At 43.5% G+C, this 18,461-nt stretch overlaps 1 protein-coding gene across 1 annotated transcript in view; it reads right to left on the bottom strand.

Moving 5' to 3' along the window:
- commd5 (COMM domain containing 5) overlaps positions 1–18,461 on the bottom strand; it is a 60,517-nt gene that overhangs the window by 10,961 nt on the left and 31,095 nt on the right. The window contains exon 7 of the mRNA XM_072271324.1: positions 16,162–16,237. Within this exon, the coding sequence (XP_072127425.1) occupies positions 16,162–16,237 (76 nt within the window). The remainder of the gene's footprint in view (positions 1–16,161; positions 16,238–18,461) is intronic.

Here is an 18,461-nt window from a genome sequence, read left to right as displayed (position 1 = left end):
TTGTTCTTCATATCCGACAATGCCAGGAAATCTGGGCAAAAGAATTTACAAAGTGGAAAAGTCACTGAGACTATTCTACTCGCTTGACCTCAGAAGTGTGGGTCCAGTGGTATGACTAGTCATCACAAATGGGGTCTTCCTTGGTTGCAGTGGATGACCATAACTTTGCCGTGCTTCGTCATGCTCTTCGCTCCACACGGAGTGTTGCAGAAACACCTTCCTGCCGTTTGGAACTCACTGTGGATCCCATCTGCCCAGCTTGCCAGAACTGAGTTCACATGCTAGGACTGACATGCCCCTATCCCATCAGGGTGTGAAGTTTGCCGGCCACCCTCACGTGGTTTAGCCCACCTGTGGAAGCTCTGTACAAGGGTGTAGCCGCCTTCGCATGCAGACAGCTACTTGAAGCCACTGATGAGAGCTGAGTGTCTGGTGGGGACCAAAGGTGACTGAGCTGTCCCAGATTGGACATGACAAGCCCCTTCACCAGATTGGAAATGACAAGTCTCAATGAGCTTGGGGGGAAATATTTAAAGTTAAAACAAATGTGGAGATACCAATACTAAAAGACATGGAGGAAATACTTTTGTTAGGACTCATTCAATACTAGATTAATTTGGCCAACTATTAACGCTTGATGCTCCCCAGAGACTTATAAGAAAAATGGAAGATGGTTCCGAGGAAAATTCCAAGAACTTTTACTTTAAAAGTAATAGCCAGTCCTTCATCAGTCTTTGAAATTATAGCTTCAGGGAAGAGATTAGTGTACAACATGCTGCATATCAGGAGTTTGGAGCAACACTGAGGCACAGGGAAAACCAGATGCCAAGGATATTAAGAAGAGAAAGATCAAAGGTTCAAAGGTACAATTTAATGTCAGAGAAATGTATACAATATACATCCTGAAATGCTTTTCTTCGCAACCATCCACAAAAACAGAGCAGTGCCCCAAAGAATGAATGACTGTTAAATGTTAGCACCCCGAAGTCCACCTCAGCTCCCCACTTCCATGTGTAAGCAGCAGCAAGCAACAATCCCCCCCCTCCACCCACCTGCAAAAAAAAGCACTGGCACTGCCAACAAGCACTCAAGCATGAGCAAAGCAATAGCAAAGACACAGACTTGCAGTTACTCCAAAGACTTCACGTTTCACCCAGCATTCGACATACCACAGGTTCTCTCTCTCCCTAGTAAGTCAGGAAGAGGTGTCTCCATTTTTCCATGTGACCAATTAACCTACTAACCCACGTCTTTGGAATGTGGGAGGAAACGGTACTGTTTATTGTCGACAGAGATTTTAAACATGTGAACTTTAAGTCAGTGCACCCCAAATTCCATCAGTAGGTGGACTTTGCAATGAGAGGGGAGAACGTGTTGGATCTTGTTTACACAAACATTCCCGACTTGTACCGGGCGGAGCCCCGCTCCCACCTCGGTTACTCAGACCACATCTGTTATGCTAATCCCAGCATACAGACGGCTCGTCAGGCGCTCCAGACCAGCTCAGAAGCAGGTTAGAACCTGGCCAGCAGGAGCCATCTCTGCTCTTCAAGACTGCTTTGAGCACACTGACTGGCACATGTTCAAGGAGGCTGCAACCGATGGCAACTCTACCAACTTAGAGGAGTACACGGCACCAGCGACTAGCTACATCAGCAAGTGCATCAATGACGTCACTGTGGCCAAGACCATCACTACACGCGCTAACCAGGAGCCATGGATGACCGCGGAGATGCGTACACTGCTGAGTGCCCGTGACTCCGCCTTCAGAGCAGGTGACAAGGCAGCCCTAACAACAGCGAGGGCCAAACCGTCCTGGGCCATCAGAGAGGCAAAGCGTGCACACCCCCAGCAAATCCACAGCCACTTCCAGGACAGTGGCAACACACGGCACATGTGGAAGGGCATTCAGGACATCACCAACTACAAGACAACACCACCTGCCTGTGCTGGTGATGCCTCCCTCCCAAATGCATTGAACAATTTCTACACTAGTTTTGAGGTGGAAAATGAGGTGGCGGCAAGGAAGACCACACCTCCTCCAAATGACCAGGTGCTCTGTCTTACCGTGGCCGACGTGAGGAGAACCCTGTGCAGGGCCAACCCACGGAAGGCTGCTGGACCAGACAACATCCCTGGCAAAGTGCTTAGAGGATGTGCAGACCAGCTAGCAGAGATTCTCACTGACATCTTCAACATCTCCCTGAGCAGTGCCGTCGTTTCTACGTGCTTCAAGGCCGCCACCATCGTCCCCGTGCCGAAGAAGTCATCAATGTCCTGCCTCAATGACTACCATCCCGTTGCACTCACATCCATCATCATGAAGTATTTTGAGAGGCTCGTCATGAGGCACATCAAGACCCTGCTGCCCCCCTCACTGGACCCCCTGCAGTTCATGTACCGTCCCAACTGTTCAACAGACGACACCATTGCCATTACCCTCCACCTGGCATTCACCCACCTGGACAAAAAAGACACATACGTTCGAATGCTGTTTGTAGACTTCAGTTCAGCATTCAACACAACCATTCCTCAGAAACTGATTGGAAAGCTGAGCCTACTGGGCCTGAACACCTCCCTCTACAACTGGATCCTAGACTTCCTGACTGGGAGACCTCAGTCAGTCCAGATTGGAAGCAGCATCTCCAATATCATCACACTGAGCACGGGAGCCCCCCAGGGCTGTGTGCTCAGTCCACTGCTGTTCACTCTGCTGACCCACGACTGTGCTGCAACACACAGCTCGAAACACATCATCAAGTTCACCGATGACACGACCGTGGTGGGTCTCATCAGCAAGAATGATGAGTCAGCATACAGAGAGGAGGTGCAGCGGCTAACAGACTGGTGCAGAGCCAACAACCTGTCTCTGAATGTGAACAAAACAAAAGAGGTGGTTGTTGACTTCAGGAGGACACGGAGCGACCACTCTCCGCTGAACACTGACGGCTCCTCCGTTGAGATCGTTAAGAGCACCAAATTTCTTGGTGTTCACCTGGCGGAGAATCTCACCTGGTCCCTCAACACCAGCTCCATAGCAAAGAAAACCCAGCAGCGTCTCTACTTTCTGTGAAGGCTGAGAAAAGTCCATCTCCCACCCCCCATCCTCACCACATTCTACAGAAGTTGTATTGAGAGCATCCTGAGCAGCTGCATCACTGCCTGGTTCAGGAATTGCACCGTCTCGGATCGCAAGACCCTGCAGCGGATACTGAGGTCAGCTGAGAAGATCATTGGGGTCTCTCTTCCCACCATTACAGACATTTACACTACACGCTGCAACCGTAAAGCAAACAGCATTATGAAGGCCCTCACGCACCCCTCATATAAACTCTTCTCCCTCCTGCCATCTGGAAAAAGGCACCGAAGCATTCAGGCTCTCACAACCAGACTATGTAACAGTTTCTTCCCCCAAGCCATCAGACTCCTCAATACCCAGAGCCTGGACTGACACCAACCTACTGCCCTCTACTGTGCCTTTTGTCTTGTTTATTATTTATTGTAATGCCTGCACTGTTTTGTGCACTTTATGCAGTCCTGGTTAGGTCTGTAGTCTAGTGAGGTTTTTGTGTTGTTTTACGTAGTTCAGTGTAGTTTTTGTATTGTTTCATGTAGCACCATGGTCCTGAAAAAGTTGTCTCATTTTTACTGTGTACTGTACCAGCAGTAATGGTCGAAATGACTATAAAGTGACTTGACTTGAGATAGCGACAGGAATTGAACCCATTTCACTGATGTTGTAATAGCATTATGCTAATTGCTATGCTACTTTGAGACTCTATGACCCTTATGCCCCTTGGAGACTCTGAGGCACACGGATGAGAGACAAAATGGAGGGCTATGTGGGAGGAAAGGGTAAAATTGATCTTGGAGTCGGTCAAAGGGTCAGCACAACATCATGGGATGAAGGGCTTGTACTGTGCAATAATATTCTGTGACATTTAAGATTAAGCCATACATCTTGAAGTGTGATATTTTTCTGCACATTGAAGTTTGCTGAGAAAGGAATCTACTTTGATGTTACATTGTAGCTACACTGTGGGCAAAAGTTTGTTCTGATCTTTGTACTGGTATGGGATTATCACAGCAACTTTATTGAAGTGATCTAGGCTTCAAATTGATCAAGTAGTGTTTTGAGCACACATCAAACAATCATTTCTAGATTTAGAGTGACAAATATCCTGGACACATAATGGAAGCAAGATCGTATCTGCCAAATTTGCACTGTTTGCCAAGGCAGATAGTTTGTAATATGTTACATGTAGATGCAAATTTTTACAATAAATTATAAAGAGAATTATGTCAAGGTAGAAATTTTCTACAAGCTGGAGGAGTTCAGTAAATATAACGTGCTTTAAATCTGATTGGATTGGCACAGTATAATAGGCGAAGGAATGGGACAGTCTGTAGATACATGACAAAGACCAAAAGATTCAAAGTAATTTTATTATCAAAGTACATATATATCACCTTATACAACCCTAAGAATTCGAGAGAAATAATAATAAATACATACATACATAAATAAATAATATTGAGAACATGAGATGAAGAGTCCTTGAAAGTGAGTCCATAGGTTGTGGGAACATTTCAGTGATTGGGTGAGTGAAGTTAAATGAAGTTATCATCTTTGGTTCAAGAGCCTGATGTTTGAGGGGTAATAACTGTTCCTGAACCTGGTAACGTGAGTCCTGAGGCTCCTGTGCCTTCTTCCTGATGGCAGCGGTGAGAAGAGAGCATGATCTGGGCGGTACTGATGGATACTGCTTTCCTGAGATGGTTTCTCATGAAGATGTGCTTGGTGGTGGGGCTTTACCTGTGAGGGACTGGGCCGTATCCACTACTTTTTATAGGATTTTCCGTAGAAGGGCATTGGTGTTTGCATACTAGGCTGTGATGCAGCCAGTCAATATACTCTCCACTCCACATGTATAGCAGTTTGTCAAAGTTGTAATGTCATGCTGAATCTTTGCAAACTCCTAAGGAAGTAGAGGCACTGCCACGCTTTCTTCCTAAATGCACTTACATGGTGACCCCAGGACAGGTCACCACCATTTTGTTCTGCAAAGACCCAACCATGAAGGTTAGTATAATGCTTTGCAGTGCCGGCGATTGTGATCAGCTTCAATTCCTGCTGCTGTCTGTAAGTTTGTACATTCTCCCCACTATTACATGAGTTTCCTCCAGGTGCTCAGGCTTCCTCTCACATTCCAAAGGCGTATGGGTTAGGATTAATAAATTGTGGGAAACAGGTGACATTGCAGGCTGTCCCTGGTCCACCCTCGGACTGTGTTGGTCGTTGACACAAATGGCACATTTCACTGTATATTTCAATGTACATGTAACAAATAAAGCTCATCTTTAAATATTTAACATTGATTTTGTGCTGCAGAAGAGACTTGTTCACAGGTCAGAATGGCAGAGATATCAGAATGCTCTGAAATGCAGTCGACCAAATGTTATATAAGGTCTAAAACTGGCAACAATTCAACCTTATATAACCTTTACATTTCTCAAATTGTAATTACCACTCATTTTCAACACAGACCACACCCAGTGTTTATTCGGTAACTCAAACTACAGGCAGATCAAACAGTGACTGTGCCAAAGTCTAACTCCAACAGTATACGAACAGCCTCATATATATCTATCAATGTATTCATTGGCACAGATCTTCAGTTCCTAATGCTTGACCAAACAGACCAAAACTCAGAAGATGAAGTCAATCAGTTGTGAAGTCTCTCTTTCTTGCTTCTGAGTTTAATGAAAATACTTTATTTCACTTTAAGATTCATTTTTCTTTGTCATTATAATTAAACAGTTAATGTTACTGGGCCTAGAGCACTGAACGCACAAGACCAACCACTAACTGAAGGTTCTTAATTGACATTTGTACTCAATGTTAATTACAAAGAATGCAGATGTGTGAGATTAAAGAATTTTGCTTAGCTTTTATATCAAAAATGTCAAGCCAGCACAGTGTCAGAACAAGTCATTAAAAGCTAATGAGACTGGGATGCAACATTAGATAAGGAACAAAAATAACAAAAAAAAAGACTCGGGAGAACTTGTGGCCATTATAGTCCGGAAAAATATACAAATGGCAGGAGAAACGATGCCATGAATAGATTTAAAGATGTGAAGTATGTTGAACTTGAGATGGAAGGTCATTAAGAACCCAAATAAATCTGAAGAGGAATGAACTTGGTTTGAGATAGGACATTGACACCAGAGTTTTTGATGAGATTAGAATCACGGAGGATTGAGAAAAGTTGGGGTGCCAAGGAAGTACTGTAAAGGTCCAATTTGGAGTCTTTACAGATCTCTTAATGGGCAAAAAAACTCACAGCCCAATGCAATGTTCATGCCACAAATTTAAAATTATTCTCCTTTCAGTTTGTTGCCTTTAATAGCAGTCAGTACAGCAATGGCAGCAGACCAAATGGTTATATAAAGTCTACAACTGGCAGCAATTCATCCTTATATAAGTTTTATGCGTCTCAAGTTCTAATTACTATTCATTTTCATCACTGACCACCCTCAGTGTTCATTGGGTAACTCAAGCTACAGGCAGATCACATAGTCGCTGTGCAAACATCTAACACCAACAGTACACCAAAAGCCCAGGTTGTATCCTAGCAATGTACGTATTGGCATAGACCTTCAGTTCTTTTAACCCTTGATAAAACAAACTAAAAAACTCAAAAGCTGAAGTCAACAGGTCAGAAGGTCCCTACAGTACTGTGCAAAAGTCTATATATATAGAGCGCTAGACTTTTACAAAGCTGAGACTTTTAAGCAGTGCTGTAGCAACTTTATGTATTGCACTGTACTGGTACCACAAAAAAATCATGACATACATAAACTGTTTCTGATATGGGTCTCTACTGTGGACTGAGAGTGGGAAAGGGGCAGGGAGGGGGAAATCATGATTGGGGAAAGCGGAAAGGAGAGGGGAGGGAGCAGAAAGCTCCAGAGAAACATTCTGCAATGATCAATAAACCAATTGTTTGGAATCAAATGACCTTGCCTGGTGTCTCAGGGTTGAGTATATCCATACCCAAGCCAACGTCCACCAGGCACTATGTCCCTGCCACCTGTCCCACACCCCTCCCATGGCATTCCATCCTCACCATTCCCAACATCCTTTGCTCCCACCACATTTACAAACTTACTCTGCTCTTCACATTGACAAATACAGAACATTGAAGAAATCTTTGACATCCTAGTGATATTTATGCGCCTACGACTTTTGCACAGTACTGCACATCTTTCTCTACATGTAGGTATGTCCTATTTCTATTCCCTGTTGTATTTTTAGGCTGGATAAGTCTTACATATCTCAGTGGCCACTTTATTAGGTACAGGAGTGGAAGCCGGTGTGATCACGTGCTGCTGTAACCCATCCACTTCAAGGTTTGATGTTTTGTGTGCTCAGCGATGCTCTTCTGCACGCCACTCAGTCTGACCATTATCCGCTGACCTCTCTCATTAACAAGGCATTTTCGCTCACAGAACTGCCACTCAATGGATGATTTTTGTTTATTGCACCATTCTCCGTAAACTCTCGAGACTGTTGTGCATGAAAATCCCAGTCGATCAACACCTATCGACGATACAAAGATAGGTGGAGGAGTAGGTAGTGTTGAGGAAACAGCGAGCCTGCAGAGAGACTTAGGTAGTTTGGGTGAATGGGCAAAGAAGTGGCAAATGAAATACAATGTTGGAAAGTGTATGGTCATGCAATTTGGTGCAAGAAATAAATGGGCAGACTATTATTTAGAAGGGGAGAGAATTCAAAATGCAGAGATGCAAAGGGACTTGGGAGTCCTTGTGCAGGATACCCTAAAGGTTAATCTTCAGGTTGAGTCGGTGGTGAAGAAGGCAAATGCAATGTTGGCATTCATTCCTAGAGGTATAGAATATAAGAGCAGGGATGTGATGTTGAGGCTCTATAAGGCACTCGTGAGACCACACTTGGAGTATTGTGTGCAGTTTGGGCTCCTTATTTTAGAAAGGATACACCGACATTGGAGAGGGTTCAGAGAAGATTCACGAGAATGATTCCCAGGAATGAAAGGGTTACCGTATGAGGAATGTCTAGCAGCTCTTGGGCTGTATTCCCTGGAGTTGAGGAGAATGAGGGGGAATCTCATAGAAACATTGCGAATGTTAAAAGGCCTGAACAGATTAGATATGGCAAAAGTTATTTTCCATGGTAGGAGAATCTAGGACAAGAGGGCACGACTTCAGGATTGAAGGACGTCCACTTAGTACTGAGATATGGAAAAATTACTTTAGTCAGAGGATGGTAAATCTGTGGAACTTGATGCCAGAAGAGGCTGTGGAGGCCAAGTCATTGGGTGCATTTAAGGCAGAGATAGGTTCTTGATTAGCCAGGGCATCGAACGGTATGGGGAGAAGACGGGGGAGTGGGGATGACTGGAAGAACTGGATCAGCCCATGATTGAATGGTGGAGCAGACTTGATGGGCCGAATGGCCTACTTCTGCTCCTATACGGTGTTATGATCTCTCCCAGATACTCAAACCACCCTGCCTGGCACCAAGGGTCAAAGTCACTTGGACCACATTTCTTCCCCATCCTGATGTTTGGTCTGCGCAACAAATGTACCTCATGGCTGCAGGTTTTTATGCATTGAGTTCTGTCACATGATTGGCTGATTAGATATTTGCATTAACGAGCAGGTGTACAGCTGTACCTAATAAAGTGGCCACTGAGTGTATGTGGCAGAAATGGCAGCCTTCAAAGGATTGTTCCTGGCACTCTGTGTAATCACCAGTCATTAAAGAATGCTGACAAGAAGCAGCTCAGGCCACCTACCTACAGGAAAGATATCAATAAAATCGAAAGAGTGCAGAGAAAATTTATAACGATGCTGCTGGATCTTAAGGACCTGTTGAGGAAAGGCTGAAAAGGTTAGGAATTTATTCCCTGAAGTGTAAGAGAACGAGGAGTAATTTGATTTGAGAGGTGTACAAAATTATGAGGGTTACAGATAGGGTAAATGCAGGCACGCTTTTTCCACTGAGGTTAGTTGAGACTTGAGCTAGAGGTTATGGTGAAAGGTAAAATGTCTGCAGGGAACATGAGGGGAACTTCTCTCAGAGGGTGGTGAGAGTGTGGAACGAGCTGCCAGCGGAAGTGGTGGTTGTGGGCTTGATTTCAACATTTAAAAGTTGGAATTAGTTCATGGATAGGAGAAGTGTTAAGAGCTGTGGTCAATGGGACTAGGCAGAATAGCAACTTAGCATGGACTAGATGGGCCATTCTCATCTGACTCGATGACTCTAAAAAGCATTTCCAACAACACAAGACATAGGAGCAGAATTACTCCATTCAGCCAATCGAGTCTTCTCCACCATTTTACCATGGCTGATTTATTTTCCCTCTCAACCCCATTCTCTTGCCTTCTCTCCAGAGCCTTTGACATCTTTAGCAAACAAGAACTTACCAACCTCCACTTTAAGTATACCCAAGAGATTCCGCAGGTGCTGGAAATCCAGAAAGCACCACTTTCGAGAGTGACAGAGTAATAGTTTAGCTATTGGAATAATAACTTTGAGCCCTTGACAACTAATCCATTGACTAAGTTCCAATCCCATTACAATAATTTGGAACTTAATTGTCAGTTAATTAAGTAAATCAGGATTTTTAAAGGACTGCTAATATCAGTTATGGTGACTATGAAGCTACATGGTTAAAAAATCCTCCAATGGCCTTCAGGGGAATGAAGCCTGCTGTTCTTATCTGGTCTGATTTATATGTAACACCAGACTCTAAACAGTGTTGATGAGCAGAGGGATCTTGGGGACCAAGCTCATAGCTCTCGGAAAGTGAGTACACAGGTTGATAGGGTGGTTAAGAAGGCAGATCTCACTTACCCTTATTAGTCGAGACACTGAGTTGAAAAGTGAGGAAGGTTAGTTGCAGCTTTATAAAACTCTAGTTAGACCGCATTTGGAGTATTGCACACAGTTCTGGCCGACCCATTATGGGAAGGATGTCGAGTCTCTGGAAGGGTGCGGAAGAGGTGTACAGGATGCTCACTAGATTAGTGGGCATATGCTATAACAAGAGGTTGGACAAAATTTGGTTGCTTTCTCTGGAGCTGCAAATCAGATAGAGGTTTATAAAATTATGGGAAGCATAGATAGAGTTTTTTCCCGGGTTTGAAAAGTCTAATACCAGAGGGCATGCATTTAAGGTTACAGGGGGTAAGTTCAAAAAAGATTTGAATGGAAAGTATTTACAAAGAGAGTGGTGGGTACCTGAAATGCGCTACCTGGAGTTGTGGTAAAGGCAGAAAAATTAGGGCTTTTAAGGGACTTCAGTTGGGCACAGGAATATGAGGGAAATGGAAGGATATGAACATTGTGTAGGCAGAAGGGATTCATTTTGTTGGCTGAGGGGACGGTTCCTGTGGTGTACTGTTCTATGTTCAGAATCACACCATGGGTTGACCTTCAGCTGCCTTCTAAAATGGCTCAGTTATAAAATTTAATTCATCATGGGACCTGCATGCTACAGAGTCACACAGCATCAGGACAGGCTCTTCAGCCCAATTAGTCCATGCCGTCAAGGATTCCCATCTGTCTGCATTTGGCCAAATCCCTCTAAAAAACGAAACTGGTTGAAACACTCAACAGGTCAGGTAGCCTCCACAGAGAAACAGTTCATGTTTCAGATTAGTTCTTACCCACCTGAAACATCTCTGTTCTGTGAGACTCGCTCTCTAAAGTTGTAGCTTTATCAGCTGAGTATGTAAAATCACAGAAGCATAATGCAACATAGAAGCAGGTCCTTTGCCACATCGAGTCCATACTAGACTATTTTTCTGCATAGTCCCTTGATCACAGCCCTCTATTCCTCTCCCATCCACTTACCCATCCAAACTTCACTGATTCTGAGTGGCTTCTATTTTATTTTATTTCAGGAAAGTTAAACAGTTTCTTTTGTAAGAAAAAGAGGCTCACAGCTTTGGCTTTTTTCCCACCTCTGATCACATCCTTTTGTTGCTGCCTTCTGAATTGTAGACATGCCTTTCAGTGGTTCCATAGTGGATAAAGACAACTGTGAATCAGCCAAGTGCAATGAAATTCTACAGCTCTATTGAATCGATTTCACGAAGGACTAAATGATCTACAGCATAAATGGTGTATATTAACCAGCTCCTACACTTCATTTAGGCATTATGCCAAGGACATGTTGTTATAGAAAGTGCTACTGTAGCCAGCACTATAAGTTGTACAGCGTCACACTTTCTGAAGTACACTCAGTGGCCACTTTATTAGGTACCCCTTGTATTTAATAAAGCAGCCCCTGAGTGTATTTACATACTTATCAATCTATTTCTTATTCAGAACAGGCCCTTCCGGCCCAACCAGCAAACCACCTACTTAACCCTAGCCTAATCACAGGACAATTTACAATGACCAATTAACCTACTAATTGGTACATCTTTGAACCGTGGGAGGAAACCAGAGCACCCAGAGGAAACCCACGCGGTCACGGGAAGGACATACAGACTTCTTACAGAGGAAGGTGTAAGAATACACAAGTATTCCCGGGATCCTGTGTTTTTCTTTTGATTGGTTTCTGGAGTTACAAAACAAAACGGTAGTAAAGAGGTTGTTTTGAAATGAACCTGAGACGACTAACTACCTGTTAATGCTCAGCAAGACATTCGAGTTTTAAAAAAAGCACTATACGTATTTCTTTGGAAGAGGGAGGGAGTTAAAAAAAGACAGAAAACAGGCAAAATTCATAGGTTCATAAAGAGTGAACACTTGGCAATAATAATAATAATAATAATAATAAATAAAAAGCAGAAATACCTGGCTATATCGAAAAGATTGACGCATTTGATTGCATAACATATAGCTGAATGATGTATACTGAATGAACTGAGCAGTATTTGAAGCAAACGAAATAGCTGATTTAAAGCGAGTGCCAGTATTGCTGAGTACAAGAAGTTGAAAAACATTCAGTTTGCTTCGGAGTTTAACTGCTCCAACCAAACTGGCCAAAATGAGCTTGGCTGATTTCAGTAACATTTACAACCAAAACCATTGTTGATTGCAGAACTCTTTCCGTTTCATACACAGAATCAAAAGGAAGGGGATACCTTTTCACCTCACGTGGCTGAATTGAAGAGATTGTCCAAACATTGTCAGTTCAGTGTTGGAATTAATGATGCACTAAGAGATTGTTTAGTTTGTGGAACCTTACAAGAAAGCATTCAAAGCAGCTCCTAACTGAAGCACAATTCACCTTTAAAAGAGCAGTTGAAACCACTGTAACAATGGAAACATACAGAGATGCAATTGAGTTGCCATCGGAAGTGAAAGTGAGTGTGAACAAAATTGCAACATCTAAACAGAAGCTTGCCTGGCCGAACAAATTGTGTTACCACTGTGGCTGGGCTCACATACACCAGCCCAATGCTGGTTTAAAGGTGAAACTGAGAAGGACACAAACAAAGACAATGTTGGGCAGACAAAAATAAATGGACTGCACAGGGAAGAGCAAAAGATAAAAAGTCAAATTGCAGTTTCAACTGAGCACTGATCTGCATGCAGTGGTCACACTCTTGACACACAAGGATTACACAAACGTGCTGAGAAAATTCAAGCAGTAGTGCATGTCCCAAGGCCAAAGGATGTGCCACAGTTGTGTTCCTTTCTAAGATTTATCAATGACTATAACAGGTTCCTGCCAAACCTGGCTACTCTGCTCCTCCCTTTGAACTCAATTCTACAGCTCGGGAAGAAATGACAATGGACAAAAAAAAAGTGAGGTGGCTTTCAAAAAGACAAAGGAGATGGTGATGTCAGACACTGTCCTCACACATTATGATCCACAATGTCCAGTGAAGCTTGCCTGTGATGCCTTGCCTTTTGGTACAGGTGCAGTCATGTCACATATTATGAGAGATGGAAGTGAACGCCCCATTGCCTTTGCATCGCATTCCCTGAAAAATTACACGCAGATTGACAGAGAAGCCTTGAGTCTGGTTTGGAGAGTAAAACATTTCAACCAGTACTTGTACGGGAGAGGGTTTACCTTCATTACTGATCATCAATCACTAGTGTCCATTTTCATTCCACTATCACAAAATAACCTGCAGGTGCTGGGGTCAAAGCAACACTCACAACACGCTGGAGGAACTCAGCAGGTCGGGTAGCATTTGTGGAAACGATCAGCCAATGTTTTGGGACGGAACCCTTCATCAGGACTGAAGAGGGAAGGGGCTGAGACCGTATAAAGAAGGTGGGGGGAGGGTGGGAAGGAGAAGGCTGGTAGGTGCCAGGTGAAAAACCAGTAAGGGGAAAGATAAAGGGGTGGGGGAGGGGAAGCAGGGAGGGGATAGGCAGGAAAGGTGAAGAAGGAATAGGGAAAAGCACAATGGGTAGTAGAAGGAGGCGGAACCATGAGGAAGGTGATAGGCAGCTGGAGGAGGGGGCAGAGGGAAACGTCCCTCCACTAACAGCAGCAGCACAAATGCAAAGATTGGCTCTGTTTCTTGGAGGAAACAATTATAAGATCAAATTCAAATCATGGAAATGCTGGTGGAGTATCCTGTTTACTCTTGGAAAAGGAAATACCCGAAAAATTTACAAAAGGGTCACTCCTGTTGATGTAACTTGAATTTCCCTAACTTGAATCAAAAGTCACTCTATCCAAAGGTGATCCAAAGGCACAGATGATCCAAAGGGAAACCAAAAAAATACCCCACACTGTCTCAGATCAACATGGCAACTCAAAATGGCTGAAATGTGCAGCAGAAATTCCAGTTTTGCCCTTGGCAGTGGGTTGTCTTTGTGGGAACTGAGAGTTGCTGTACCATCCAAGCTGAGAGCTGAAGTGTTGGAGGATCTACATGCCAAAAGCAGTGCCTCCCCATCCCTGGGAGTGGCCTGCATTGCCCTGGCAGAGAACCCATGTGGATTTTACCGGGCAAAAATTTCCTGGTAGTAGTGGATGCAGCTACAAAGTGGCCAGAAGTGTTCCCAATGGACTCGCACACTGTTGATGTGTGGAGAGGACTCTTCTCAAGGACTGGCATTCCAGAACACCTAATCAGTGACAAGGGACCACAGTTTGTTGCGGAACAGTTTCAGTCATTCCTGAAAATGAATGGAATGAGGCATATAACGAGGGCACTGTACCACCCAGCTACAAATGGCTTACTGGAAAGGTTTATCCAGAGTCTAAAGAACAATGTCAGCAGAACACACTACGCTGACATGGAATCAGAAACTCACCAATTTCATCCCTGCATATCGAAATGCAGCACATTCCACAACCGACAACTCACCAGTGATGCTGTTCTTGGGCCATCCCTTGCACTCACACTTGATCTCCTCAAACCCACTCGCAGAAGGAATATGCAGGACAAAGATCTGAGACAAATTGAGGGCTCCTTAAACAAGGAGGTTCAATATTTCACTCCTGGAGAAGCAGTCCTGGAGAGGGACTACAGATGTAATCATAAGTGGGTACTTGGAATGATTACGGACAGAATTGGACCACTCTCCTGCTCAATGGAGATTGTGTCTGATGTCATCTGGAGACAATGCATCAAACATTTGAAGAGAGCAGTCAATTGTTGGCGAAGGAAAGTGTCCAGAGCTGTCAGAACCACTTTCTGCAATCCCAGAGTCAACTGCTACAACCACCATGGAGGAGGTCCCAGAACCTGAGATTGTTTCACAGCCACAAGGCTCACCTGCCAAGCAGAGTGACAAACCTTGTCATGAAAGATGTTATCCCACAGAAGTCAGAAATCCTTCTCCACAGTGATAAAATCTTTCACAACACACACAAAATGCTGGAGGAACTCAGGAGGCCAGGCAGCATCAATGAAAAAGAGTACAGCCGATGTTTCCGGTTGAGACCTTTTAAAGAACTGTCCTGCTTACACAATTCATTATGGGTTATATGTAAAAGTACGTGAATGGCGTACGTCATTATGCCATCATGTCATATTTTCATGCCCCACTACAGTAAAATAAAATAGCCTTGCATCCCCCTGGTTCCCATGTTTTTCTTTCAATTTAGTTTCTGAAGTTACAAAGCAATCAACAGTCTTAATAAACTGACTAGAAAGGCTGGCTCTGTTATATGAGTCAAACGGGACACACTGGAGGCTGTGGTAAAACAAAGGATCCCATGGAAAATCCTGGCAATTCTGGACAATGTTTCTCACCCTCTGCATGCCACCTTGGCGGAACAGGGGAGCACGTTTAGAAATAGACTAATACAACTACACTGCTCAAAAGAGCGTTATATGAGGTTATTCTTACCCTCGGCCATCAGGCTCTATAATGAGTCAACCTATAGCCAGGGAAGTGAAAACCCCCTCCTGTTAAGACTGTTTGTGGTAACTTATTTCTTTTATTCTTTCTACTTCTCTTCTAATATTTATATCTGTGCACTTGTAATGCTACTGTGATACTGTAATTTCCTCTGGGATCAACACAGTATTTATCTATCTATCTATCTATCCACACCTCCCGTACATGACAAAGTAGCCAGTGAGCATATGTTCATGGTCTTCTGCTGTTGTAGCCCATCATCTTCATGGCTCAATGTGTTGTGTGTTCAGATACTCACTGTTGTAACACATGGTTATTTGAGCTACTACCACCTTCCTGTTAGCCTGAACCAGTCTAGCCATTCTCCTCCGACCTCTCTCATTAACAAGGTGTTTTTGCCCAGATAGTTGTGCCTGAAAATCCCAGGAGATCCCCAGTTCCTGAGATACTTAAACCACCTGGTCTTGCACCAACAATCATTCCATGGTCAAAATCACTTAGATCACATTTCTTCCCCATTCTGAAGTTTGGTCTGAACAACAACGGAAGCTCTTGATCACTTCTGCATGCTTTTATGCATTGAGTTGCTGCCTTATGACTGGTTTATCAGATATTTGCATTAATGTGCAGGTGTACAGATGTACTTTGTAAAGTGGCTTCGGAGTGTGTTTCAGCAGTTTCTCCGAAAGGCTGTATGAAAGGGTCAGCAGACCTACCAAGGAACTGGCTGTGTGGAGAAGGACCAATGCCATCATCTCAAATCAGCGGGAACATAGTGTCTAGAATCATTCAAATAAGCTACCACTGTTGCAAGTACTCACTTCAAAGCGATGAGCGCTCCCGTCTGACAGCTTTAACTGCATCAGTATAGCTGGCTGCAGAGCACGAGTCAAAGAACTGTAAACAGAAAGGCAGGGTCAGCAGTGAAGTGAAAACGAAAAATGAAATAAAGCAGACAACAGAGGGATATGCACATTAAGTGGGCAGCAGGGATTAGTTTCATTGGCATTTAGTTACTGGTTTAATTCATTCAGCACAACATTGTGGCCCAAATCGCCTGTTCCTATGCTGAATTGTTCTCTGTTCTATATGTTCCTCCTGTGCCATTAAAACAAAATGATACCTTTCCCCCAAAAGACTACAAATTCTATCAGCTGCATTGCTTTCAAGACTGATTTTGGTTGAGTTTTGGTTTCACCAATATAAAGGCAGATTTATGAGAATGATCTTGGGAATGAAAGGGTTAATGTATGAGGAGCATTTGATGGCTCTGGGACTGTACTAGATGGAACTCAGAAAAATTCATTGAAACCTATCAAGCATATTGAAAGGCTGAGATAGAGTGGATGTGGAAAGGTACTCTAAGGGACCAGATATAAGAGTATTTGGATAAACATAGACTGATTAGGGATAGTCTGCATGGCTTTCTACATGGTAGGTTGTGTCTATCCAATCTTACAGAGTTTTTCCAAGGATGTTCCCAGGAAAGTTGATGAAGGTAAGGCAGTGGATATTGTCTACGTTGACTTTAGCAAGCTATTTGACAAGGTCCCACACGGGAGGTCAGTCAAGAAGGTTCAGTCACTCTGCATTCAAGATGAGGCAGTGAACTGGATTAGACATTGGCTTTGTAGAAGAAGGCAGAGAGTGGTAGTAGGTGGTTGCCTCTCTGACTGGAGGCCTGTGACTAGTGGTGTGCTGCAAGGATCGGTGCTGAGTCCATTGTTGTTTGTCATCTATAGCAATGACCTGGCTGATAATGTGGTCAACTGAATCAGCAAATTTGCCGATGACATCAAGATTGGGGCTATAGTGGACAGTGGGGAAGACTATCAGAGCTTGCAGTGGGATTTGGAACAGCTGGAAAAATAAGCTGAAGAATGGCAGGTTGAATTTAATGCAGACAAGTGTGAGGTCTTACATAGTGAATGGCAGGGCACTGAGGAGTGTGGTAGAATAAAGGGATCTGGGAATACATTTACATAATTCATTGAAAGTGTCACAAGTAGATAGGGTTGTAAAGAAAGTTCTTGGCACATTAGCCTTCTTAAAATCAAAGTACTTAGTACAGGAGATGGGATGTTATGTTGAAGTTGTACAGTATAAGACATTGTGAGGCCTAATTTGAAGTATTATGTGCAGTTTTGGTCACCTACGGACAAGAAAGATGTAAACAAGGTTGAAAGTGTACAGACAAAATTTACAAGAATTTTGCCAGGACTGGAGAACCTGATTTATAAGGGAAGATTTAAAGACTTTATTCTTTGGAACATAGAAGATTGAGGAGAGATTTGATAGAGGTATACAAAATTATGAGGGGTCTGGGTAGGGTAAATTCAAGCAAGCTTCTTCCACTGAGGTTAGGACTACAACTAGAGGTCATGGGTTAAGAATGAAAGTTGAGAATTTTATGGGGAACATGAAAGGAAACTTCTTCACTTAGAGGTCATGAAATGTGGAATGAGATGCCAGGCAAGTGGTGCATGCACGCTTGATTTCAACATGTGATAGAAGTTTGGGAAGGTACATTGATGGGAGGGGTATGGAGGGCTATGGTCTGGGTGCAGGTCGATGGCACTAGGCACTTTAAATGGTTCAGCATGGACTTGATGGGCCAAAGAGCCTGTATTGTCTTGTACTTTTCTATGACTCTATGATGCTTCCAATAGTGGGAGAGTCTAGGGCCAGAGAGCACAGCTTCAGAATTATAAAAGGTGACCCTTTAAAATAGAGATGAGGAATTCCTTTAGGCAGAGGGTGGTGAATCTGTGGAATTCATTCCCACAGGAGGCTGTGGAGCCCAAGTCATTGGGTATATTTGAAGTAAAGGTTGATTAGTAAGGTTATAGGAAGAAAGCAGGAGAGTACGATTAAGGGAGAGTCAGCCATAATCGAATGGTAGAGTAGACTCCACGGTCTGTACGGCCTAATTCTGCTCCTGTGGCTTATGATGGAGTATGGGGGTAGATTTGGAACTGAATGGCAGAACAGGCTGATGGAATTGAATGGCTTCTTCCAATATTCAGCTCATCAGTACAAACTATCATCAAATTGAATAACTTTGTTATCTAACCCACTGGCCTCTACAGTAAATTGTGTTACTGCAAATTTTAATGTTATA

The sequence above is a fragment of the Mobula birostris genome, chromosome 10, assembly GCF_030028105.1.
Source record: "Mobula birostris isolate sMobBir1 chromosome 10, sMobBir1.hap1, whole genome shotgun sequence".
Classification (NCBI taxonomy): domain Eukaryota; kingdom Metazoa; phylum Chordata; class Chondrichthyes; order Myliobatiformes; family Myliobatidae; genus Mobula; species Mobula birostris.
The sequence above is the reverse complement of the archived record's forward strand: the minus strand, read 5'-3'. Positions and strand labels throughout refer to the sequence as shown.